The sequence below is a fragment of the Hermetia illucens genome, chromosome 5 (genome assembly GCF_905115235.1).
Source record: "Hermetia illucens chromosome 5, iHerIll2.2.curated.20191125, whole genome shotgun sequence".
Taxonomy (NCBI): domain Eukaryota; kingdom Metazoa; phylum Arthropoda; class Insecta; order Diptera; family Stratiomyidae; genus Hermetia; species Hermetia illucens.
In genome coordinates, this window is record NC_051853.1 from 89,384,841 (window position 1) to 89,411,697 (window position 26,857).

The following is a 26,857-nucleotide window of genomic DNA, read 5'->3' on the forward strand; positions in this document are numbered from 1 at the left end:
TCTACAAGGACGGTGGTTCCTAAATCCTCCTGTACAATTTTTTTAATGTATCTACTTGATAGTTTAGTACCCCTACGTCTATCTTTCTTAACAAATATCTTCTGTCCGGGTAAAAATGTACGGACTATCCGTTTAGTGTTTTTTAATCTGTTTTGTTTTTCCTGGCTTTGTTGAAGGGCTTGTCTAATTTGTTCTGATTCCTTTTCGGACAATGCAAAGATAACGTCTATGGGTTTTCGTTTAATGACGGTATGGATTGAGTTATTATATTTAATAGTTGCAGTGAGTATTATTTCCTCAGGATCATGATTGTTACCTTCGATATTCAGAGTTCTTGAAATTTCACTAAGCGTTGAGTGAAATCTCTCAACCTGCCCGTTACTTTCGCTATGCATAGCTGGTACTGTATGATGAGACATACAAAATTGGTTTTGAATAAGAGCTCTAATAGTTTTTGAGCAAAATGATGGTTCATTATCAGTGACCAATATTTTCGGGTTTTTGAAAAATCCAATAGTTTTAAGTATACTATTTTTTACGTCTGCTATACAACGGGAGGGTATTGGTTCTACAATGGCAAATTTGGAGAATTTGTCAATGCATGTTAAGAAATGAATATTATTTGTACTATATATATCCATATGCAGGATTTCTCCTGGGTAACTAGGTATTGGGGTAGAATTCTGAATTTGTTTCTTTGGATGTCGAACATATTTTGCTTGTGCGCAGATTCTGCAATTTTCGACAAAGGCCTTAGTCTTTTGCCTTAGTTCCGGAAAAAAGTAATTGTCAAGAATTTGTTGGTAGTTCTCAGCTGCTGAGCGATGGGCTCTTTCGTGTTCTTTAGCGATAGTTTCGAGCTGATCGTCTCTATTGGGAAGATCTATTACAAACTTGGTAGTATGCTTGTAACGTACTGTCGGGAAAAGCATAATCAGTTCGCTTTGAATTTTTCCCAGTACCTCCTGTGGACAAAAAATTCCGTTCACTACATTATAATTTATAATTTTTTTCAGTACCAAATGTAGTGAATGAATATCTTTAAATCGAATATTATGTCGATGATAACCCGGAAATGGTGTTGTGGAATCCTTCTCGGTTGACTTTGCAAACGATAGAAAAATCTGATTCTTGAAGCCATTTATTGGTTGGGATACCGTTCGAATATGTTGTGTTAATGATACTTGACTATTCGTACATGCTTCATCCGTAATTTCACTCTCACCTAGGTGCTGGATGTGTTGGCGCGACAGCGCGTCGGCTACTACATTACTACTGCCAGGTTTATAGTGGAATTTTGGAGCAAATTCTTCAATAAAGCTTCTCCAACGCTTGAGTTTCGTGTTGGGGTTACGATCAGATATAGAGAATGTAAGCGGTTGATGGTCCGTGAATATACTCAGATTGGTAACCCCATACAAATAGTTTCGCAGAGTTTGGAGGGCCCATACTATGGCCAGCATTTCTCGCTCATTTGTCGCATAGTTTTCTTCTGTAGGCGTAAGGGTACGCGATACAAAAGTGATGGGCTTCCCATTTTGCGATAGTACAGCTCCTATAGCAACAGAAGATGCGTCTGTAGTGAGCTCAAAAGGTTTAGAAAAATCTGGAAAAAGAAGAGTCACATCTTCAGATGCCAGGATCTTTCTCAGCCTATTAAAAGCGTCCTTGGCGGCTTCGGATAAAGTTATTTCCTTGTTCTTAGATTGATTTACAATATTACCATTTTCGCCACGCAATAATTGCGTTAGTGGTTTTGCGATTGCTGCATAATTCTTTATGAAACGACTATAATATCCAGATAAGCCTAAAAATGCCCTCAAGGAACGAAGGGTCGTTGGCTCTTTATATTCTAAAATCGTGCGGACTTTGTCTTCAGATGTCTTCAAACCTTTTTCAGACACAGTGAATCCAAGAAATTCTGTACTTGTTTTGAAAAAAGTTGACTTTTCCAGTGCTATTCTTATGTTCGCGTTAAGTAATTTTTTAAAAATAATTTCAATATCTTTTGTGTGAGTTTTTGCCTCCTTAGAAAAGATTATGACATCATGGTTATACACATGGGAACGAATGCCTATGTCATCCTGTAAAATATCGGCAATTGCTCGTTGAAAAATTGCAGGGGCATTCTTAAGACCGAAAGGCAAGCGACAGAATTCGTATTTGTCATTATTCACAGAGAATGCTGTTTTCTCTCTGTCTTTTTCGGCCAAGAATATTTGATGGAAACCTGATTTTAAATCTATGGTTGAAAAAAATGTCGAGTTGGCGAGATTTGCGAGATCACTGATATATCTGGTATCGGGTAACGATCTGAAATAGCTTTTTCGTTAAGTTTACGAAAATCGACTACTAGTCGCATTTTCCGATTACCCGATTTTTATCGACGACCCAGATTGGGTTATTGTACGGTGACCTACTTTTACGGATAATTCCAGAGTGAAGCATAGATTGAACCTCTTTATCGACAAAGTCTTTGGCTGACATTTGATAAGGATACCTTCGAGAATAAACGGGCTCATTCGTCGTGGTTCGAATTATAGCCACAACTGATGTATTGTAGGGTAAGGCTTCATTTGGGTCGGCAAAAACTTCAGAGTTGCGGTTTACAATAGCTTTGAAATCAGAACAGACTTCTTCAGGGATATTCTTATATGTATCCTCCAACCTATTAACTTGAGCACGTTCCATAAAACGAAGGGGTTCGACGCCTCCTTTGTATTTTATTTCATTGGAACTTGTTTCTACAGAGGCACCGATTTCTCATTTATCATTTATCATAGCCTATAATTCCATCGAAATCATTGAGATTTGATAATATAAAGAAAGTTGTTTCCTTACCTAAGATTCGTATTGTGCATTTTTTTGATACATATGTAGAACCATTAATGGATGAAACGTAAAAAGGTTTCTTAACGGCCTCGACCGTTTTTAGAAACGGAAAATCCTTTATATAATTTTTAGCCGCTCCAGTAACTATCAGTATTTTTAATTTTTGACCATTGCCTGCCGTTTTTTGTATGAACAGTAAGCGGGAACTAATGCTTAAAAGGTTGAGCTGATCACCTGTATATGAGTAGTGGTCAGATTCACTTTCGGTTTGATACACATCCCTTTCTTGTAAATTTGCCTGATTTCGATTGCACATGCGTTCAGCGTTTTGTACATTTGTGTAATTAAGACGCTGTGTATTGTTATTATTTCTATTACGCCGCTGATTTTTATTTTGGTGTATATATTGAAGTCTCTGATTCCCATGGGGGATGTTATTGGCATAACTAAGTGCAGGAATCGCTTCTTGTCTAAAAGAAGAGTTCCTGTTTCCCATATTTTGAAATTTTGCGCTATTGCGAAAACGAGATGTTGATGGATCCACTTCCATTGGTTCAGGAAAAGTGGACGGTTTTTTTCCAGATACTAATCTATATTGTGGAAAACTCTTACGAGGTATCGTGTTATGAGTTTTTCTTTCTGCGAATGCATTCGCAAAAGCTGATCGTTCTTGATTCATTTGAAGTTCGTGGGCTAGAACTAAAGCACTAGGTAGATCCACAGGCCTGCTTGAGAATAGGACGTTACTTAACGGACGATTTAACCCTGATATAAACACACGAAGCGCGTCGTCTCTATATTTGTTATTGAGTAACTTTAATGAATCTACGTCTCCGGAATATTGCATTATTGCTTTATTGGTAATAAGCGTAAGTTGTTCCTCGACAGTATCATAATATTGATCAATAGACATTCTACCCTGTCGTAATGTAGACAGTTCCTGCTCTAAGAGATGAAGTGATCTTTTATCCGAATAAGTATGGTCTAACCTAGACAGAATCGCCTCGAAGTTTAATGGAGTGCTGAATGAAGACAGAACCGTGTCAGCTGCTCCAGTGATTTTATTTCTAATAATTGCTACAGCTTGATAATGACGGTTAGAGTTGAAAAATCTTTCAAACGGCTTTATAGCAGCTTTGGCAGATTGCCGCCAGGAAGGGTATTTTTCCATAATTCCTGAAAATTCGGGAACGGATTTAACAACTTCAAGCGAAATATCACATTGAATACCATCATTGATTTCTATATCCTCATATTTTTCTATCGAAAGCGAGGGAAATGCAGTTTCGACTCGAGTGGAAAGGTTGCTAATTCGAGAATTTAATGTCGAATTAGTTGCTTCTACAGTCGTACTTAAATGAGAGGCCACGTGATTAATTTGACTTTGCATTTCGGTTTGCATACGTGAAACTATCTCGGTTGTGATCCGAACCACCAAATCGTTAATAGCTTCCGCGGTCAAAGACATTATAAATGTAGTTTTTAGTATAGTTCTAGTGTAAAAAAAAAATGTAAAATGTCGTCCAAACGGTTTACATAAAGTTGTACTTACAGAATAAGAAACTCCATTGAGTATTCACAACCAGTCATTAAACTAAATATTTTGTTTTTCCTGTTTGGCCACTTTTGTTCTTTTCACTAACTATAAATCACAAACTATAAATGTCACACGGTTCTTATAATGTCACTCGATACTTTTTTATTCAGTGTGGGTTTCCCGGTTTTTATCCGCGATATTAACGGTGTTGAAAACGCGAACTTTCCAGTTAGTTGGGCGCCAGTTAACGTTCATGATAAACTTTCTTGTAAGAAGGGTCGTTTGTGATCATCCTCTCATCACGTGATGACTTACAACATAAGATACACAAGATAACGTTTATCTGCTGTGTTGTCGCTAACATGTGTTTCGGCATCCTTCTTGGAGGGTCGTTTGTCGTCATCTTCTCATCATGTGATGTCTAGAGCAAACAGATAACATTCACCATCATCATGAACGGCCCAACAACCGGTATCTATTTTACTCCTGCCTTACTAAAGAACTTGAGATATCCTTCTTTTGCGCGCACATATTCGGTATCCCTAAAAGTTGGATGGACTTGAAAAGGATAGACATTAGCATCACAAACCACTTTTTCTAGATCCATTTTAGAAAGGATGAATGATAGAGCATTCTCATATTTTTAACCGTTTTTGACGCTGAAAAGTCTCCAAAGCAATCTGGCCTTGTCTTAACAATTCAGTGAGGATACCAAATCCTCCCATGGCGCAGTGTACAATTTTATCGTGATTATACTGTCATACGTGGCCTTGAACTCGATGAGAAGTGGTGCAACTGATAGAGCGTATACTTTTACCCACTAAAACCACGCCCTTACTTCTATCCTCTTCCCGCGGAAACACCGCAAAGTATTACGTCCAGAGGTGGGCATGGCTCTAGTGTCTCCCTTTGAACTGTTTCGTTCCTCTGCGAATCTAGGACAATAGCTACCCTCCGTATCCTCCTGAGCTGCCCAGTTTAAACCTATACAGTCCCGCCCGTGAACAACTCCGTGAGGCTATAGTTTATCTTCCTATGCGTTTTCTGCGTCCACATCATGATGCTGGGAATCAATCTGATCCATCGGGCCTTCTCGGCCATGCTGACATTAGACACCTTAAAGTAAGCATACTGTATACGCTGCTTGAAGTTCCGGCTAGCATCTATCATCACTACAAAGTATTTTTTGGCTATGAAGAAATGATGTTATTCGCCATTCTGATGCGAGCAGTCGTTCTTTCACGGCACTTCGTGGTAAGCACTCCTTATATTGTGTCCACCGTGATTGCGAGACCTGCATCTTTCAGTCAGATCTTTATGGCAGTCATTGATTCGAATGAATACAACTCTAAATTCGCAGCATGTTTTCCAACAACCATCACCTCCATCTCATCTCAGGGTAACCCACTATCGTGGCCGCGCTAACAAGTAGAACGTTCAGCAGATGCTTACACATAATGTTTCACAATAGTGATACCAGCAAGTCCTGTGCAAATACCGTGCAGGCAATGTATTCCCTCAGGGGTCGTTAGCGACTTTTAACGGGTCGCTTACGACACGGCGTCCCCGAGGTGTCCGAGTAAGTAGTTCTGCCCCCTAGCTGGCAACATACCTGCGTCCTAGGTAGTGGCCTCGAGAAAGCTTTTCGGTGAGAGCGAACGCCTAATGACCGGTACACGTCGGGACACACTGGGAGTCTCCGGAGCCGTCGACAACTCTCTGTCGGCGTCGATGGGGTGATGTGAGCGTAGCTCTGCCAAGGTGGTAGTTGCGACGTGTATCAGGAGCCAGCCCTTTCGGGACCCTGGTCGGGAAGTGTGCATTGAACCGGTGTTAGTAGACCGCGTTGCCCCGAGCGAGCGCTGATCCGTCCGTGAATTCCGGGATCAGCTAAGCGTAGGTCAGGCATCAGGGAACTGGGGTAGGGGCTGTGTCCCCGAGGGTATACCCGTTCTTGACTATTGCGGCCCGCTCCCTTGCACACGATGCGCTGGTTACTTTTTTCATGGAGAATGTTCAGAAACTTATAAAAAAAAACGACGAAACAACAGACAAGGAGGAAGAGCTTAGTGCGTTTGGGCGGAGCATAAAAATGCGTCATTCACCGCAGCGATCAGTGAAAGAGGCAACGAGGGCTGACATACCCGAAGAAACACCGGGGCGCCCAAATAAAGAGGAAGCCTCATCAAGTGGCGTGACTGACCGTGCGGAGATGGCAACTCCATTACCTTGCAGTGCCCCTGTTCTGGAAGTAAGCTCAGTGAGAAACGCTAGTCCTGAGCAGATGGATTTGGACACAAATCGAGTGGAAGTGCATTCGACCGTCCTCGCTAGAGCCGAAGAGGAAAGGCTCATCAGAAAGGGCGCAGCAGTGGTGAAACGTATGCGGTCGGCAACGTTCCTTCAGAGGAACGTCAGCAAAGGCGTCAAAAACGGGCTGATGGAACTGGAGGAACTACTGGACCGCATTTCTTTTTATAGACGCACGTGGAGAGCAGCGGAAGACGATTGTAGAGTAGAAACAGTCGCACTCCCCGCTGAGAATGTTGCTTGCGTCAAACGGACCGCAGATAGCCCTCTGCAAAGTGAACTGGGCAAAAAGCGGAAAGAGGACGACGTGCCTGAAGGAAACTTTATCGAAGTAGTCTCCAAGGCCCAAAAAAAAAGGCGGAAAAGGATAAAGAGAAACAACGGAGTCCGTCGCCAGAGACACGTCTGTCCAAAAACAAGGAAGCTGCCAACCAAAAGCCAGTAGCGGAAAAAACGAGGAAACGAAGAAGGACTAGACCGTCGGCTCTGCTCATTAAGCCGACGGAAGGCAAGACATTTGCGGAAGTCCTTAGTGAAATCCGCTACAGGATGAAACCCGAGGAGAACGGAGCAGAGGTGTCTTCGATACAGAAAACGAGGAGTGGTGGAGTTCTCGTCGAACTGGGCCCAAAGACGACCAACAAGAGCACGTTCTGCGAAGCGGTCAAGGGGCTATTGGGGGAGAAGGCTCTTGTTTCCAGCCTGGAACCCATGTGCTTTCTAGAAATACGGGATCTTGACTCCCTCACAGAAAAGGCCGAAGTAGAGGAGGCGCTAAAGCGTGAATGTCCAGAGGTAACCAATGCCCGGGTAGGTATTACCTCTGTAAATGCTCGAGGCCAAAAGCTCGCCGTGGTGGAAGTCCCCGAGCAATATGCGAGGAAACTCCTTAACAGCGGGAGAATCAAAATCTGATGGGTAGTATGCAGGGTACGAATGCGGATAGTCCCCACCAAGTGCTACAGGTGTCTGGACTATGGACACACGTCAGCAGCTTGCAAGGGTCCGGACAGGAGGACAGCATGCCGGAGATGCGGCCAAGTGGGACATCAAGCGAAGACTTGCAAGGAAAGCGAGAGTTGTGTTCTCTGCAGGGATCGTGGCGCGTCTGGCGAAAGCGTCGCACATACTGCGGGCTCGGGACGGTGTCCGATCTTCAGGGCGGAATTGGAGAGGGCTAGGGTGCGAACGCCATGATTCGGATTTTGCAAATTAGCATGCACCGGAGTGCAACCGCTCACCAGTTGCTAGAACAGTTCGCTGCGGAAGTAAATGCTGATCTAGTGCTGATTAACGAGCAATACCGAAACAAGGACCCGTCCTCATGGTATCTCGACTTATCGGGCACCGCTGCCATTTGGGTTCGGGACGACGTTCGACTTCGTGTTCTTACCGAAGGCCGGGGGGACGGATTTGTCTGGATCCGGTGTTTAGGGATAACGTTTTTTAGCGTTTACCTGACGCCGAATGAGTCGATTCCGGACTTTCGGCGCCGGCTTGATGCTCTGGAGAACGCCGTTTCGAGCACGGAAGGACGAATCCTGGTTGGCGGTGATTTTAATGCCAGGGCTCTTGAATGGGACATGCCTCAATCAGATTCCAGAGGAAAACGGATTCTGGAAATGGCGGCGAGAACCGGGCTCGTAGTTTTAAACACCGGATCCACGCCAACGTTTCGGCGCCCAAGTTGTGAAGGAAGCATTCCTAACATCACTTTTACGTCGGAATCTCTGGCATCATCGGTGAATGGGTGGCGAGTCCTAGAAGACTTCTCGGCAAGTAATCATCAGTACATTGCGTTCGAAATGTTTGACGCTACTTGCCGGCGAGCACCAACACGACGTTTCCCCTGCGTGTGGAATGTCGCGAGGGTGAACATCGGAAAGTTCGTCGAAGCTCTTGGAGCAGGTAGGGCCGCGCTGGGGGGCACTTCGGGGGGTGGTGGTGTCGCAGCTGACACCGTCGTAAATTCAGTGATGAATCTGATAACGACGGCGCGTGAGGCTTCCATGCCCCGGAGAGGCCCCAGGCGCGACAAGCCTTCTATGTACTGGTGGACGGCAGAAATTGCCGACCTACGGAAGGAGTGTCATAAGCTCCGCCGTTTGGAAAACGTTTGTACGCCAACGAGGAGACATGTGCCATAAAGGCACAATATAGATCAGCAAAAAGGAAACTCCGCAGCGCTATAAATAAAAGCAAAGCTATCGGCTGGCAAAATTTTGTTAATGAGGTGAATGATGGCCCGTGGGGACTTGGCTATAAGCTTGCCACTCGGAAAATCGGGGCTCTGCGGAAGCCCTGCCTATTGAGCACCGGCCAGATGGACCGCATTGTGCGGACATTGTTCCCCAGACACCCTGTACGGGTTGATATAAATAGCGCGGAAAGCGTCGTGGATTGCCCCCTTTTCACAATGGGAGAACTCGAAGAAGCGGTTCTCACTATGAAAAACAGGAAGGCGCCAGGTCCTGATGACATCCCGGCGGAAGTTTACAAACTGGCGTTCCGCCGACGGCCAGAATTGCTGCTGGAAGTGTTCAACGCGTGCTTGAAGGAGAGCATCTTTCCTTGTCGCTGGAAAGTGGCCAGACTCGCGTTGATCAGTAAGGGTAAAGGAGACCCGAAGCTCCCGTCTGCATACCGACCGCTGTGTATACTTGACACGGCCGGAAAAGTGCTCGAGAAGCTCATCAGGGGTAGACTCGCTGAAGCGATCCGTGCTGCCGGGGACTTATCCGCAAGGCAGTTCGGGTTTAGAACAGTGAAATCTACAGTGGATGCTGTTATGGAGGTCGTAGATGCGTTTAATCGAGCCGGGGCACACAGCCGCCGATCTCAACGGATAGTGCTCCTCATAACGCTTGATGTCAGAAATGCCTTCAATTCCGTAAGATGGACAGATATGCTAGGCACACTAGAGAACTCCTTTCACGTGCCAAGCTATCTCTTGCGGATATTGAGGGATTATCTGAAAGACCGCTCCCTGTTCTATGAGACGCTAGAGGGCCAGAGGAGGATGGAAATTACGTCGGGAGTAGCGCAAGGATCCATCCTAGGGCCGAACCTCTGGAACGCTTCCTACGATAGTCTGCTGAGACTCGATATGCCCGAAGAGTCGCGCCTGGTCGGTTATGCAGACGACGTTGCGGCACTTGTTCCCGGACGCACTGTTGAACAAGCGCATAGCAGACTTGGCATATTGATGCGATGGGTAAGCGGATGGATGACTGCTCACGGTTTCAACCTTGCGCTGGAAAAAACCGAAGTAGTCATCCTGACCAGAAGGAGAATCCCGACCTTGCGTCCCATATCGATCGGCGAGTTGACTATAGAGTCAAAACCAGTGATTAAATACCTTGGTTTAATGCTCGACTCGAACATGAGCTTCTTCGAGCAAATCAAAGCAGCCGCGGACAGGGCTGCAGCAGGAGTCGCCGCCTTGAGTCGGCTAATGGCAAATGTCGGCGGCCCTATATCAACTAGGAGACGTCTCCTCATGGGAGCAACGTAGTCCGTTCTTCTCTATGGTGCGGAGGTATGGGCTGATGCCCTTGACAAGTAGGTGCATCGTAAACGCCTCGCTCAAGTGTAGAGGCGGGGAGCTTTGCGAGTGGCGCCTGCTTATCGCACCGTCTCCGAACCGGCTATGATAATGATTGCGGGAGTGATCCCCGTTGCCCTCCTTGCCAAGAAGCGCAAAGCTATCTATCGCCGTAAGGGCGAAAACTTAAGAGAAGTGGTTGCCTGTGAAGAACGTCAACGCACCCTTAGCGAGTGGCAACTTTCTTGGCAAAATGAGCCAAGGGGCAAGTGGACTGCGCGGCTCATCGACAAATTAGACCCATGGTTGAACAGAAAGCACGGTGAGATTGATTACTTCCTTACCCAACTTCTAAGTGGGCATGGAGGTTTTCAGTCTTACCTGCACAGGGTTGGGAAGGCGCGATCTCCTGATTGTGTGTTCTGCAATAGAGTGGCGGATAACGCTGAACACACCTTTTTCTCTTGCGAGAGGTGGGACGGCCTCCGCCAGCAGCTTTATGCAGACACAGGGGAGCTCTCTGCAGACAACATTGTCAGAGAGATGCTGAAGAGCGCTGGCAGCTGGAATCGTATTGCGCATTATGTTCGGGCTCTTCTTACTACGAAGAAGATTAAACTCCACCGGCAGAGGGATCGGACGGTAAGGAGTTCCCTGAACTAACAACAACTCCCTTCCTCCCCTCCCCTCCCGTTGGTGAAAGGAATTTCCTGACTTGAAGGCTCCCAAAGCCGGGAGAGCGGGAGGGCTAGCCCGAAGTAATGTGTCAAACGGTTCCAGGCTAGTTCTCTGATGACAGGGAGGTGTTTAGTTGGTAGTCCGCCAGCGTGCTGTTGCGGGAGTCCAACACTCTGTGTGTAAACGCATTCACCTAGCCTACTCCCAAAAAAAAAAAATATATTCCCTAAGTTTGCTTTCTGTGTCGTATCGAAGCTTTCTTCCTGTTAGATAGCTGACAAGCGCAGCTATATAACTGGGTACGCCAATCGTAGACAAAGAACTTCTTATAAGGTTCCAATTGACCAAGTTGAATGCATATTACACATCAAGAGTAATCATTCCGCAATAGTTGCTAGTAGTACCCTTTTCATGTGTCGCATTTTCAACTACGTCAGTAACAAGTTTGATAGCGTCGATGGTTAATTTTGCAGTACAGAAGCGAAATTGTCTCTCTGATAAGCCTCCAATACTCTCTATAGCCGGGGTAACCTTTATACATTATTCGCTTCAGCATTTTCACCATCATGTCCAATAGACATATAGATCTATAGAAAGATGATTCACCAAAAGCTTTATCAGTTTCTAACAACAGCACTAGCATGTGGCGTTCCCATACCTCAAGAAAGTCCCCATTCACCAAGCATGTTTCAAACAGCTCCACAAATATTCCGTCCTCGAGTTAATAACTAGCTTATGGGCTTTGTTTGGTATACCATAGGTTTATTAGATCCCGGTATACTGTTACCGCCATTTTCTCCTGAGGAAACAGACCCTGGACCAATCTCAAAAAGAGATCGAGAGAGATACCTGACTTTTGAATCTCTCCATTATGACCCTGTAGGCGTTTCCCCATATTTTTATAAACGCCTCTGGGCACAGTTGTTTGAAGCAATCCCACTTGCTTCCTTGTATAGCTAGCTTGATGCTTCTGCGAGCTTCCTTCTAGACACACTGATTTATCTACTGCTCAGCCCTACCATGGCTTGTTTCGCCCAATGACACGCCGACCGCAGGTCGGACAGTTCATTGTTCCTTCAACTGTTAATTGTTCTGGTCCAACCAGACATCTAGAAATGTTTGCTCTTCAATTACTTTCGCTGACCAACGTGACATTTTCTTCATTCTTGGACGCGCTGATTCACAACCACTTGCTTTGTTCTTCAATCTAAAGACGATTGCCTGATGATGGCAGTAGGTGTGTTGTTGACTGACGTTCCGGTACATATCGCGTGCTAATGAGAGACTAACAAAAGTCAGGTCCATAATCAAATCTGACTCTCATTTCCACTAAGTACACAACCATCGCTCGTCAATATGTTGTCTAATTATGCGAAAGTCTTCAAGAAGCAACGCCCTTTTCGATTCGTCAGTAAATTTCCCCATGGTGTAGCCCAGCATTAAAAACATCGGTAATGACTTTTGGTCCCCGTCCTTTTGCATCCAAATTGATTCGATCCAAAGTATCCTCGAACTCAGCCGAGGCTTCGAACATGGTAACTATAGACATACTTCCTATCTATTTTTACCCTTACGGGCCCTGTTTTAGGCTGGCGTTCACCATATGCCACAAAACCGCTCTGCCTGTAAGATCGGCCATTCATCAATTATTGGTAGGGATTCAATGGAGTTTGCCTATTACAGCGGCTTGCATCTCCGATTTTCGAAATTGGTTCGCTAGAGCAGATTTTGACCGGCCCTACAGTGCCTAATGTTGATTTGAAACATTTTCCGAAACAGCTATCACTCGTTTCCCCCACACTGTTCGCAGCGGTCAAACGGATCAACCGTACTTGTACGCACACACTGCCAGCTGTGCAGTGTGTGAATTTTTTAACATAGTGTGCTACTTTCTGTTGAACTCACCTTTGCGAAAGAGGGATGCAGCATGGCATTGATGATTTTCCTTAACCATATTCAACTCAAATACCAAGCTAAAAGCCACCACATCTGTAGATGTATCCTTTTAGGCATTCGTTAACTTTAATATTTACCAGGCATGCGGATAATATCCCCTGTCTTCGTTCAAGGGTACCCAACATCTGCCATGCACTGTTCTGCTCAAATCGGTGTTCACGATGGTGAACTTAGTCCGGCCGCCAAAATTTATCGCTGCGATTGTCTGCCGCAGTCATTTTAAAGTCACCACGTGAGTGCACTCCATCGCAAAAACTTTAATTAGTCAACTCGCCTTCAGTTTAGGTTCCCACATTTTGATTCCACCCGCAAGATGAAAAATTACCAATCTGACATTTTGCCAACCTTTGTGGAAACCTTTAGGACAGCGGGGTACATATGCTTCTCAGAGCTCATTTTCCGGGATTCTACCCAACGGCGGAAGGCAAGAACACTATGCCTGCTAACCCAATAAGAAATAGAATGGGAAAAGGAAATTTGGAAACTAACTTAAGAGATATTCTTAGAAACCAGAGTAAGTTGGGAACCTATAAATCACTGAGACCACCGCGAGCAGATGAAAGTTTCCCAGCACTACTCCAGACACCCCCAGAAACCATCTTAGCATCTCTCCTAAGGGTGGTAAGGGGCCTTGGGATATATTATTCTGAAAGCGGATAAAAAGGGTTCCATTTTACCTTAAATCTTTAACGAGAATTTGTCTAACATTGCTTGTTCTCAAAATCAAATATATTAGAACTAACGTTCTAATGCATAATCCCCTAAATCAACACGCTTACCAGGCAGGACGGTCAACCGGAACTGGCCGGTACCAGCTGACGAATGTACAACGCGAGTCTTTGGATATCGAAGAAACCCTCGATCGAAGGCCGTAATCACCGAGCGAGCGGAAAACACTCTGGTCTTCTGGATCCACATGTTGAGAATAATCGAATTGAAGTACCGACAGGAACAAACTCTATTGCCATGAGCACTACTCAAGGATTCCATTGAGAGTGGTACTATCACCGCTAATGTGGAGTATGGTATTTGACGAATTCCTGGAAAGAATACAGGTCTAACGTTACGCCAATCACATTATTTTAATGTGTACCACATTTACAAATATGACATGAATATGCCTTACTTGACAGAATGCAAACTGGATTACGCATCACTAGTATCTGGTGGAGCAAATTGGGACTGTACATCAATCCAGCCAAGGCCAGTAGAGTACCATTCACTAAGAAGTGAGAGCTTGATCACCTGAGGGCCATTAGATTACATGGCATGGAAGTGAAACGAGGAACAGAGGTCAAATACTAGAATCACACTAGACCAAAAGCTCTTCTGTACATCACATGTTGAAAACTTATATCCGAATGCCGCAATGGCTCTAATCATTTGCAGGTCCATAGCGAGGGAAAAATGAAAATTTACGGCGAAAATGCTGCAGTCCAATGATTACTGGACAGAGAGAACTGAACTCAGCACAACTGCCAGAGAATTACGCAAACTTCAAAGGCCTGCATGTGTATAATGGGGCAATGAGGACATATGCAATGGCTTCCTTGGAGCTCTTTCTGGGATTGACTACCATCTATCCAGCAAGGAGGGCGATCTTCAAAGTATCGGTGAGGAGGCAAGCTGCTTAAATCGAAGGAAGATTCATATTCTTCTAGGCAATATCCCGAACTACTGATACCAAGAGTAGGATAACAAGGAGGTATCATTTCTATAAAAAGTTTGAAACCCGGTGGAGGTACAGAGCAAACTAAGAGAGCTTGGCAGTGACCTACGGTGTAAACAAGTAACTGATTATCTGGTACACTGGCGGATCCCTCACAGCGGAGGGAGCAGGCATCGGGGTCATTGATCCAAGATAAACGTACTCTGAACCGATAGGAGAACATACTAGTACGTACGCCTACCGTGAAATATACGCCTGTGCCTACTTCAACTTCGAAAAGACCTAATTTGGGGAGGGGCAGTGGTAGAACATTGCGATTCTAACAATCAACAGCCATGCGGTTATTAAGGCACTCAGACCCAACCAGGTGAATTCTAAACTGATATCAAAATATCATACCTTGACAAACTGAACATTCTCAGTTCGTACAATAAGGTCTGGATACTGTGGGCTCCAGGCCACATGGGGTTAGAAGGCAGTAACCCGGACAAGCTGGCCAGAAAAGCGGTGGGGTGTGGGATCGAAAATGGTTCATGGCTAAGACGCTAGTTACGAATAGCAATGATTGTGAGAACCTAACAGGAATGGAAAAGTGCAGGACGCTTATGGGGGGATACGCTCCCAAGCGCTCAAAAGATTGTTGAAACCCCACCAAGAAGACCCCCGGATCGTAGTAGAATTGCACGTTGCTCTCTGCAGGTTAAATTATCATCTGGTGGAGCTATATATATCTACGAATACTGTCAACAAATTCTGTGAGGAGAGTGACGAAGACTCCACACTTGTTCTGGGACAGTGTCTGACACTTGTGCAAAGTAGGTTGAGGCGTCTGGGCGTTGCGAGATGCCAAGTTGAAACACTAAAAGTAAGAAACATAATAAAGTTCTCATCGGTTATAGGGTCGAATAGCATACTATTGGAAATAGGTATAGTATGACCAGCGCAAGGGCATAATAGTTCTTCTACGACCGAGAGCGACTTCTCCATGGAAACCATTGAGCTGAGCACCTCAAACTGTTCTCTACTACTGATTTGTTTATCTTACGCTTGTTGCTTGCATTGCCGTTGACCAAAGAATTTGTCACCCTCAATGTAAGTCTCAGTATGATCACCAGTTTGCTCTTACCTTCCGCTAAAAGTTCTGATTCCTTCTACCCGAATCCTCTTGATATTACCACACCTGGTGGCCTATTTTCTCATTTCCTCTACCGTGGGCTGGACGCCTCATTAGGTTTGCGACATCCTATTCCAAAGAATCCAATTAAGGCAATCTTGCCGCCAATAGAGAGGTCTTCGTTGAGTTTCAGTTGTTCTCAAAGTTGAAGATGAAAGTTTTCCATTAAAGTGGAAACAATGGCTTCCACATATTTCTCCGTAAGGAAACATGAGTTTGGTAAGACCTCCAAAATCCGCACTTCGGCCGATGCATTGGAAGTGTCTGACTTCTTCTGTATTCATGTTTTGAGCACTCTTGATGTAATAATAAACTGCTAGAGGCTATCCCACCACGTCAAAATAATATCCGAAGGAAAGAGAGGTAATAGACCAGAATTGCAATACAATCCCAAGTGATATACTGAGAAAAGCGGCGTCGCGCCACTTGATGCGTAATGAACACGCTTAAAGTATTTATGCTGAATTTTGGGAGCCTTGAGACCGCATCTAGTTGAAGATGGAGAGCGCTAATTGAAGAAAATTATGTTTTTATGTACGAACCCATCATTATCGCACTACAGTTTCGTCAGGGGCAGCTCATCAAACGCTTCGGTTTATACTAGAATTATAAGCAGCAATTCAAGTGATGTTGGCCCCGATACTGGAAAGTTTGGTAAAAATACTACGCACATATATGAAGAAAGGTGTAGTGCGTATATAAAGTCATGTATTTCTCATGAATTGACCTGGGACGTCATAGAATGTTAGTAACACATTAGAATGAATGGTTATGTGCAGTATTGTAAACGGAAAATAGTGGACAATTGAATTTCTACCTCAATAATTTTCTACGTAGAAACGCCAAACTTCCGGATTATGACTTGTTTTAATTTATCGCCCGGCTCGACTCGATGTTATTAAGATAACAGATAACCCATAACATATGCTGTTCGACTAAATGAAAATCAGGATACGAATCAACCCTGTCACAAGATTATGGAAAATTATACTAACACTGTTTTGTTTGGCAGCAGAATTCATTACAAATACCTTACATTAGATGAAATGAACCTAAATCAACGTTTCCAAACATTATTAAATAATCTCTCTATCTTCTATCTTCTTTCAGAATTCAAAGAAGCTTTCATGTTATTCGATAAGGACGAGGACGGTACCATAACAATGGCTGAATTGGGGGTGGTGATGAGATCTCTCGGGCAGCGTCCCAGTGGTAAGTCTTCCATACCATTTCGCATGACGGCAATCTTATCCTTACATGCTCATGACAAAAACAACAACCTCGCAATTCATATTTCAGAAACTGAGCTCCGAGATATGGTCAATGAAGTCGACCAAGATGGAAATGGCACCATAGAATTCAATGAATTCCTGCAGATGATGTCGAAAAAGATGAAAGGTGCCGACGGTGAGGACGAATTGAAGGAAGCTTTTAGGTTTGTACTGGTGCTTGTCATTGGCGAAATATTCGGTGATTTATTTTGAAAATTTGGTAGAGTATTCGATAAAAATAATGACGGACTCATATCGTCGTCGGAGCTTCGGCATGTGATGACTAACTTGGGAGAAAAACTATCAGAAGAAGAAGTCGATGACATGATCAAAGAAGCTGATTTGGATGGTGATGGCATGGTTAACTATCATGGTAAGAACAATTCTAAAGTAAATGTTTTATATAACTTTGGCTCAGTTTGGAAAATCCGGAAAAATTAAGGAAATTTCGAACTGATTTCTATTCAGATTGATACGAAAACATCGCCTCATTTTGTAGATTAGATCCAGAAAACTGGGCAATACATTTTTTCAACTTTTTGTCTAGATAAAATAGTAATTGTGCTTACACCATATTCAGTGGGCACTTCCGTATTTCATTTCAAAATTTTCTATCCCAAAATTAAGTTAAATTTCGCCCTCTTACTGATAAAAATCTAAATAAGTGGCAATATTGCTGACTATTTGAACTTACCCATCCAGGGATGGTGTTTTTATTTATCATTCAATATTTTCAAAGGAGTGAAGATTATTCATATTACTACTCAGATTCCAGTTAATTCAGTGAATCTTCACGTATGCCAGGAATGACATTTTACGTTAAGGATGCAAAAGGCAGATATCACTTTTTTCTCAGGACCCAGGTTTGGTTAACGATTAGTAATGAACGGAGAAGTTGAATATGTCCAAAACGACTGTGGTAAATCACGTGGGCAGAACTATCTCGAAAAACAGGGAAAAGTTGGAAAACTTCTTAGTTTATGCAACGGCACCATGATGGGCTACACATTCCTTACACTTCCTTAGTAAAACTATAGAAAATATCCTATTGCATTGATTTGCCAGATACCCATAATATCTGTCATTCGATTTTGTTTCCAGTTAGGTTCCACGTGCAATTGATTTCAAATTCAGTTTTTCATTACACGGCTTTTCCCCATGAAGCAAGTATTCCTATGCCCCATTCACAACCCACTTTCTAGACTACAGTTTTCCTTCGCCTTCCTTCGGCAGCGTAAGCAGGTCATTTTTAAAATTTTATGTGAAACAAAACCTTATTATAATCGGTTTAATGTCTGTCTATCCTGTTTGTTGTTTTTGTTTTATTGAAGGTGGAAAGGTTCAAAACCTACTGTTGGCTCCTGCCATACGGTTGTGTGAGCCTTTTACTAACTAAAACCACTTATCTTTCGTTTACCCCACGCGACTGCCATTCCGATATTACGTCGCGGGGACAGGATCAGTTTCGAACTGCGCCTCGTGTCGTTATTTGTAACTTTCCTCCGCCTTCCTCAGCAGATTGTGGATCGCCTTCATTAATTTTTCCACCGCCCTCCAAGAAGTTTCAGAGGCTAGCAGGTGGTCCACGATATTCTCAGGTGTCATCCGTGCCCCGTGTGCGGCGAACCGGGGGTAGTTAAAACCAACAACAACCTCCGGAATCACACATTTCGGGCAACACGGGGAGTCGTTATGCCCGAAGCGATAAGGATATGCACGATACCCCCCGTGTCCACTTAGGAATTGAGTTAGGTGGTAACTAACCTCACCGTGCCTCCGTTTGATTCATTTTGAGACATCTGAAATAATCCTGTATGGATGTATGTCCAGCGTCCTTTAGGTGCATCATCCCATCTTTTTTGTCATTCTAAATTAGACTCACTTCATGCTAATTGCCGATGATAGATATAGGATTCGCCGACATATGACGGGTCATAGAGGCGTTGACCCTCGTTCATCAAGATGTCGATGGGGACCATGCCTGCTATCACACAAGCTGCTTCGTCTGATGTTGTACGGTAAACGCAACGTATTCGCAATGCACTCAATCGGTGCGAAGCTGCGATTTTCGTTCTATTTGCTTCCATAAAGCATAAAGCAAGTTGGAGCTAACAACTCTCGAGATAAGGAACCGACGGCATTGCCTAGGACCACCTATATTTAGTATCGTTCTTGACAACAATATAGCCACCCCGGAAGGTTTAGTTGCTAAATTTTCAAAATTGAACTTGAATTTCAGTCTTTGGTCAACGGTGACTCCTAGGTATTTAAGCGTTGACTGCGGCTGTATGATGTGTTCACCAATCCTGACCTTCATCGACGTTTTCTCCCTTCGCTAGGTGATCAAAACTACTTCGGTTTTATGCTCTGTAAGCGTCAAACCAGCTTGCTCTAGCCTCTGATTTCAAAAATTGCCTCGTTTATGAGTACTTCGATCTCATCAATATCTTGTGCCACGATAGTCACTCCGATGTCGTCTGCAAAGCCAATGATTGTCACTCCTTTGGGTAAACTTTAAGATTCCGTCATACATTATTATCCATAGGAGAGGACCGAGTACTGATCCTTGTGAAACCCCGCAGGTTGTTTTATACATCTGAGGTCCATCGTCCGAATTGTAACACAATATCCTCTCCTGGAGAAATTCCAGGATTATGTACACCAGGTATTTAGAAGCGTCCAATTTGGCTAAAGCCGCAATTATTTTGCTGCATTTTTCAAGTCGAGAGTAACTACCGCGCAACATTTATTGGGCTCCATTGCTTTTCCCGCAATTTCCGTCACTGTGCTGGTCGGACCGACAGTAGATCTTGCCTTTCGGAATCCAAACTGCCTGCCTGAAAGACCACCCCCCTTTTCTTTGATTGGTACAAGCCTATTGAAGATGACCCGTTCGGGATGTAGGTCTATAAGACAAAGGATTACCCAAAGGTTTATTTGGCTTCGGAATTAGGACAAGCTTCTGTTTCCTCAACTTTTCCGGGAAAATCCCATCATTGAGGCACGTCGTAAATGTTTCAGCGAACCACCTTTTGAACTTTTTTGACGACCGCTGTCAGTGCTTTATTCGGAATGCCGTCTAAACCTGGGGCTTTATTTTCGGCAATCTTCTTGGCGGCTTCCAGAACTTCTTCAGTGGTTCCCTCAGAAATTTCTTCGGGATCTGTCTGAGCAGTGGGTAGGTTCGATTCACTTGAAACTTGTGGGAAGAGAGTACTTATGACACGCCGCAGCAAATCCGTATTGGTGATCGGCGGTGAGCACTTAACCTTGATTAACGCTATAACTGCCTTGTATGCATCCCCCATAGGTGGACGTCCGCTTCCTTGGGTAACCTCTTGAAGTCTTGCAGTGCAGTTTTTTCGTTTGTGCAACTCTTCAGACTCAGGCCGGTTTCTGCTAGATTGGCTGTGTTTCTAGCTTTAGACAAACTTTACTAAGTTCCTCCAGAAGTTGGGCATTCGTTTATTGTGTACAATGCGGCGGAGCATAGAAGTGTCACATGCCTTTTGTATCTTTCCAAGAACCTGCGTCACCTTTTCTTCTGTATTTCCCACCGGCATCGCTTTCTGCAGTAGTATTTCCTCGAAAATTTGCTTGTCAAGTTTTTTGGATGTCTAACCCGTTACTGCAGTTTTCTTGATTTGCTTTGCTCCTGTCCTACACTCCATCTGGAAGATGAAAGCCTAATGGTCACTGTGCGTACATTCCTGGCTAACCTGCATTGGAGATCCTTAGATAATGTATCGTTAACAAACGTAAAGTGTATCACCGATCCCATATCCCGTCTCTGAAAAGTATTGACGCCGCCAGTATTGGCCAGAACGACTTTCAGACGTGAAAATACTTCTAGCAATATGCGGCCTCCAGCATTGGTTTCCCGACTAACCCAATCTTCGGCTCAAGCGTTAAAATCGCCAGCTGCTATTATTGGGGTGTCGCGGCTTGCCTCGGAAACTAATTTTTCTGCCATCAGTACAAATTCATCTAGCGTAAGGCTCGGCGCAGCGTAGCAGCTAAATATGTGAATGCCGCCTACCTTAGCTCGCCCACAAATATGTTGTGTATCCGCATCACAACTATTAACCTGGTATTGTAATATGTATGACCAAATAGTTGTTTCTAAGACATTCGATATCAGGACACAGGCGTTCAATCTTGAGGATCCCTCATCGTTCAAGATGCTAGCCCCTTTTATTGATCCAATACCACAGATTTATTAAACTGACTCCATGGCTTTTATCGTCTTTTGCATTTTCTCCTTTATCTATTTTCTGCCGGGACAAAGTTACTTCAGTGATCACTATTACACGCAGATTACATGTTATAGATTACACGAGTAAAGCAGCAAGTTCATTTGGATCTCTGCACAATCGGAAAATTTGCAGACGACTTCTTTCATATTTTCCCCTTTCCTTTGTTGGTCACAAATCCTACAGTGCATGCCACCACTCTCATTAACTTTGAAAATGGCGTGAGGGGTTCCAATATGCAGTTAAGAGCTGTGGTGGAATGTTCTTTCCACCTCTCCAGTTGCTCGTCATTGTGGATGAGGAGTCAGCCGTTAACGTCTCTCGAAGAAACATGGAATCTTCCGTTTCCCTGGCCAACGTTCGTCCTCACTCGCAGCGGTCAATGGAGCCTTCAATCCCTTCCGCTCATCGATCCGCTTCTATGATCCCGAAATCAGCCAGCGTAGCATCCGAGAAAAAAAAAAACATTTTTGGTTTCTGCCTAGTGCTCAACGATATTCTCAAGCGGGTTTCTTAGGGTATTTGCTGTTCCACCAGTAAGATAGCTCTACCACTCTTGAGCAACTCGATCATATGAGCGGAGGATTTTGAACTTAGAGCAAGCGAAGCTAAGCAATAGTGTCAGATGGTGAACCCTTTCCAGGCCAATGTCAGGGCATTTCTTGTTCAGAAGAAAACTCCTTAATCTACTGCTAATCGAAAAGTGGTTAATCTAATTGCTCGTAGGGTATGGGTTAATTGAAACCGAATTGACCTTATAGCAAGCTCTATGCGCGAACAATGTTCCACCAATGATGAGGTAATGGAAATTGTAGAAATCCATAAACCTTCCACCATTATCATTAAGGATCGTCAAAGGCGTTTCCCCACCACATGTCCGAACAAGATGTTGTCAGATCACTCATCACGATCACAATGTTACCTTTAGGAAGCCTCCCCTTAACTGCGTGTAATTAGTCACATAAAGCATCCTCGTCCTCTATGAGCGCCATCGATAGTTTTTTATTAATCTTTTCTATTATGTACAACCACATCCTTTGGTTACATATCGATTTGTACAACCTGCAGTGGGTATGAAATGTCTTAGAACCCCGGCTGATAAACAGACGAGGTCCATTGGACGAAAGCGCAGCAAATGTCCGCAGCTCTGGGCCAACTGGAGTTGCTACGTCTTTCCTAAAATAGACTCTTCATGCCGGCATGAAACCAGCAGAGTTCTAGCCTAAAGAAGGTCAGAATCAGCTTAAAGCCGACTAGTGTCCAACCTTCCCAATGTAGGGCAAGGAAAGTTCCCTATCCTAGACTTGGCTTTTATATGGATTATGTGTTTGATAGAATCTCAAAAATTCAATCATATTAGGTTGTTGCAAATGAAATGTCGGATATTTGAGTAAAATTTCAAAAAACTATAACTTTTATGAAAATTAATTTTATTAGTCAAAATAAGAACCAGCAGCTTCAATGCACTTCTCCCAACGAGATACAAGGGCATTTATTCCAGTTTCGTAAAAGTCTGGGTTTCTAGACCTAAGAAATTCTTCGAAGGCACTTTTGACAGCTACTTCATTGCTGAATTGTTTCCCCGCCAAAAAGTGATCCAAATGCTTAAAAAAGTGGTAGTCGGTTGGCGAGAGGTCGGGTGAATATGGTGGATGAGGAAGAGTCTCATATCGTAATTCATTTAATTGTTGGACCGTCATTGTGGAAACATGAGGTCGGGCGTTATCATGGAGCAGTATCACTCCATCTCTGTTGACCAATCTAGGCTGCTGAACACGTAATTTCTCGTGCATTTCATCAAGTTGGGCACAATATTTCTCTGCATTAATTGTTTCACCACGCTCCAAAAACGAATAATGAATAATTCCAGATGCAGACCACCAAACAGTTACCATTACCTTCTTCGGGTGAAGGCTCGGTTTTGGTATGTGTTGTGGAGGCTGATCGGCATCTAGCCATTGCGCTGATCTGCGACGGTTGTCGTACAATATCCACTTTTCATCGCATGTCACTATTCTGCCCAAAAAGGGATTGTTCCTATTGCGGTTGAGTAGAGAACTGGATATTTCCATTCGCAGCGCCATGTTTTGCTCGTTGAGTTCATGCGGAACCCACTTATCAAGCTTCTTCACCTTTCCAAGCTATTGTAAGTGCCGAGATACTGTCGAATAGTGTACGCCTATTTTCTCTGCAATGTCGGGGATCAGATTCCACTATCAAACGCAACTCGTCGTTGTCGATCGATGGTCCTGGGTGTCCACGAGGTTCACTTTGGAGGGTCATGTCGCCTGATCGGAATTTTTCGAACCACCGCTGTGTCGTTCGTTCGTTTGCTGCGTCAGCTCCAAATGCTCTGCAAATGTTTCTGGTTGCCTCTTCTGCGTTGTGACCAAGTTTAAATTCATATAGAAAAAGTAGACGTTTTTGACTCCCTTCCATGCTTTTTTCTTTGAGTTTTACTTGGAACTTCAATGACGATTGAAATTGAAATGACTCCTTGATCGAACGAACGACTATTTATACTCAATTATCCCATACCACCAGAGTCACCTTGCGGCAGTTTTAAACATTAAAATCATAACTAACTTCACTTCATTGAAAAATCCGACATTTCATTTGCAACAACCTAATAATTGCCGATTCTGCAATCAATCCTCCGTAGCAATAAAAAACGCAATTCATCAATATGCATGAAGTGCACAAAAAATGTATGTATGAATCACATGGTGAGAACTGGTGGGCGTGGTTTAGGTGAGCATGCGAATACTCAGACCGAAGCAGCATGGGAGATTCATTCGCTCTCTATGCTCACTCATTTCGGGTTAGTACTACTGCTACATACCAAAAGTATCTGAAGCCTTTGGTGTGTACTTTTCATATTATAACACAGGTATGTGCACTGACCAAGCTCTTCGTTTGAGATAGCGTCAGACCAGCGCACTCCGATGACATGACGCCGAGAGATATTGACAAAAGCTTGGAGGTTTTGGGTATCAGTGAAGTCTACTTTCTATGTGCTACACCCATATAGCAACAGAGAAAGAATACTAGAACATAACAGTATCAACTTAATCTTGGTGTTGAGGTAACTGCTTTTGCAGATTTTAGACAGGGCAGCGAAAGTGGATCTAGTGCTGTTAAAGGGTCGAGGAACTTTTAGTTCGGTGCCGCTTTTGACAGAAACGTTCTGTCCATTAATGCAGATAAGGAGAGTGTGTTGACCGGTCAGACAAAGGGCCTTGGTTTTATTGGTGTTTATCTTCAATCTAACTCTACTTCGCTCTCTTTCCAAATTCAGGCCCGGTGAGAGATCAAGCAGACGTCATCAGCGTAGTTGAGGTCTTTGAGGAAAGATGTTATTGCCCATTAAACTCCTTCTTGTCTTTCGGACAAGGCAGTCTGAAGAACGTTACCGAAAACAAGAAAAAATTATTTCGGTGACAGGATGCAACCCGCCTTGGACCTCCGGGATTTTGCCTCGGTGCACCGCGTGGCATTTTACGCCATCATATATCACTCTGATTAAAACTATTAGTTTCTAGGGTTGGGTGTTGGTGGGGTCTAGGTAGTAGGGTGCTGATGTGGTCAATGTAGGAGGATCTGGAGCGGAAACCAGCCTGCTCTTTGTCGATCAAGTTTTTAAGGGATTCTTTGAATATTTTAGCTATTATCTTTGCACTGGCAGGCAGGACCCAATTGCCACACTCAAAACCGATCCTCTTCTTGTGAATCTTGACGATGATCCCCTTCTTCCACTGTCTAGGAAAGGTCGCGGGTTCCCAATATTTCTGTGCGAGTGGAAGCAGCAGATCAGCAGCACCTCCAGGTGCAGCGATAAATAACTCTGCGGGGAGACAGTCAAGCTCAGCGGCTTTGCTCCATTTGAGTGCATTGATGGCCGAAATGACTTCTGTTCTGCTTGGTCCGTATCCGCATTTCATCCACAAGAGGAGGAACTTCATCGGATGTGAAATGGTTAGCAACCGTGGTGAAGTGTTCTTTCCACCTCTTCGGTTCTTCATCATCGACTGTTGACGCCCTTCAAAGGGCCATCGAACCACATGCAAATCTTTCGTGATACAGCACACATTCCTGAAACCATTGCGATCTGCGGCATCTTCCACTGCGGTGACCAACACAATTGAAAATTCTGTCTTTTCACGGCGTACACTACGCTGAACTTCTCTGGTGCGCGCAACACGCAAGCGAACGTAAGCGACCATCAGATGGTGAACCCTTTCTTTCTCTTGGGTTACGCACATCCAGGAAACAACTCCAAAATCTACTGATCGCGAAGTGATCGACCTGATTGCTAGTACGGCGTTGGTCAGTTTAAACCCAACTGACTTTAATGGTAGGTTCTGTGCTCGAACAGTATGCCACCAATGATAAGGCAATGAAAGTTGGAGAAATCCGTAAATCTCGCATCATTACCGTTGCGATCGCCAAAACCGTCTTTCCCCCATTACATGTCCGAACAAGGTGTTGTCAGACCCCACCTAGGCATTCAGATCACCCATCGCGATCTCAATGCCACTTTTAAGAAGCATCCCTTGAACTGCCTTTAATAAAGTCTCCGTTGGTGTGCCGCATTGTACCATTGTGATGCTCCTTAACTTGGACTGAAATCTTACTTAAAAGTCTGTCAGAAACCGGCTCCCAGGTGAAGAGAGCGCGTCTTTCGGTAACCGCCGGAAGCAACACAACACTGAATTTGTGATTGCTACCACCTGGTTTAACAGAGTATAAAAGCGCATTGCCGCAAGAAGGAGAAGAATATACTCCAGATTCCCACCATCTTACTTCGCTTAGGCTCAGAGAGTCCAGCTTATATTCTTGGAATTCCCGCTCAGGTTGGCTAAAGCGAGCATTCTCAGGACCCTCACTACTGCTATTGAGGAGCGTGCGCACATTCCACAAACCAATCATAGTCCGTTTTCGATAGCCAAAGGTCATTGCCCTGAGGTCAGACCCCATCCGAGTCCCGATCCTTTCAGTCGCCTCTTACGACAAGCAGGAAAGGCTATTCTTAAGCCCCAACTGGCAGAGCGTAATTACGATTTACAAATAAAGCAATATTCCGAGCTATGACTATGATTACGTTAAGCCATCTCTGACCGAATTTGATTAGGTACTCAAAGCTCTGCTCTTTGAATTTAAAATTTCTCTTCCTGTCATCTACAAATTCAAAACGTCTGAGATAAAGCAAGCCATACTTTCAATGTATTTCTTCCTAAATTTGCATATCAAAAATATTTTCTACATCACCTTCCAGAGTTTGTGATGATCTTGACGGCGAAAAACTAGTGTAAGATTTGTAATCGTCGAGGCAGAAGAAAAGCTGAGAAATTGTTTGGCAGCACCGAGCAAACTAGTAAAGTTCAGTAATACTGAAGACCAGCAAAGCACCTTGAAAGACAACAAGAAGAACAAAAAAAGCGAGGGAAGACCAAAAATTAAGTTTGACGCCAAACCAATGAATCAGCCAAATCCGAAGGACAAATATCGGAAAAAGAATATCAAGTACTCGACGGTTATCTAAAGAATTAAACTTACCTTCAAACATACACAACCAAATACGAAAACGTTAACAGCAGACTATAAGGTAGAAAAACAACAAAAATGTGTATTTA

The 26,857-nt window shown here is 43.9% G+C and overlaps 1 protein-coding gene across 7 annotated transcripts in view; it reads left to right on the plus strand.

Annotated features, from left to right (window-relative positions):
* LOC119658037 (calmodulin-A-like) overlaps nucleotides 1-26,648 on the plus strand; it is a 498,102-nt gene extending 471,454 nt beyond the window's left edge. For all 7 annotated transcript variants that reach the window (XM_038065276.1, XM_038065277.1, XM_038065273.1 and 4 more), the window contains 4 exons: nucleotides 16,811-16,912; nucleotides 17,000-17,135; nucleotides 17,196-17,344; nucleotides 26,500-26,648. In XM_038065276.1, coding sequence (XP_037921204.1) covers nucleotides 16,811-16,912; nucleotides 17,000-17,135; nucleotides 17,196-17,344; nucleotides 26,500-26,531 — 419 coding nt within the window. In that variant the 3' untranslated portion in view covers nucleotides 26,532-26,648. The remainder of the gene's footprint in view (nucleotides 1-16,810; nucleotides 16,913-16,999; nucleotides 17,136-17,195; nucleotides 17,345-26,499) is intronic.
* The last annotated feature ends 209 nt before the right edge of the window (nucleotides 26,649-26,857 follow it).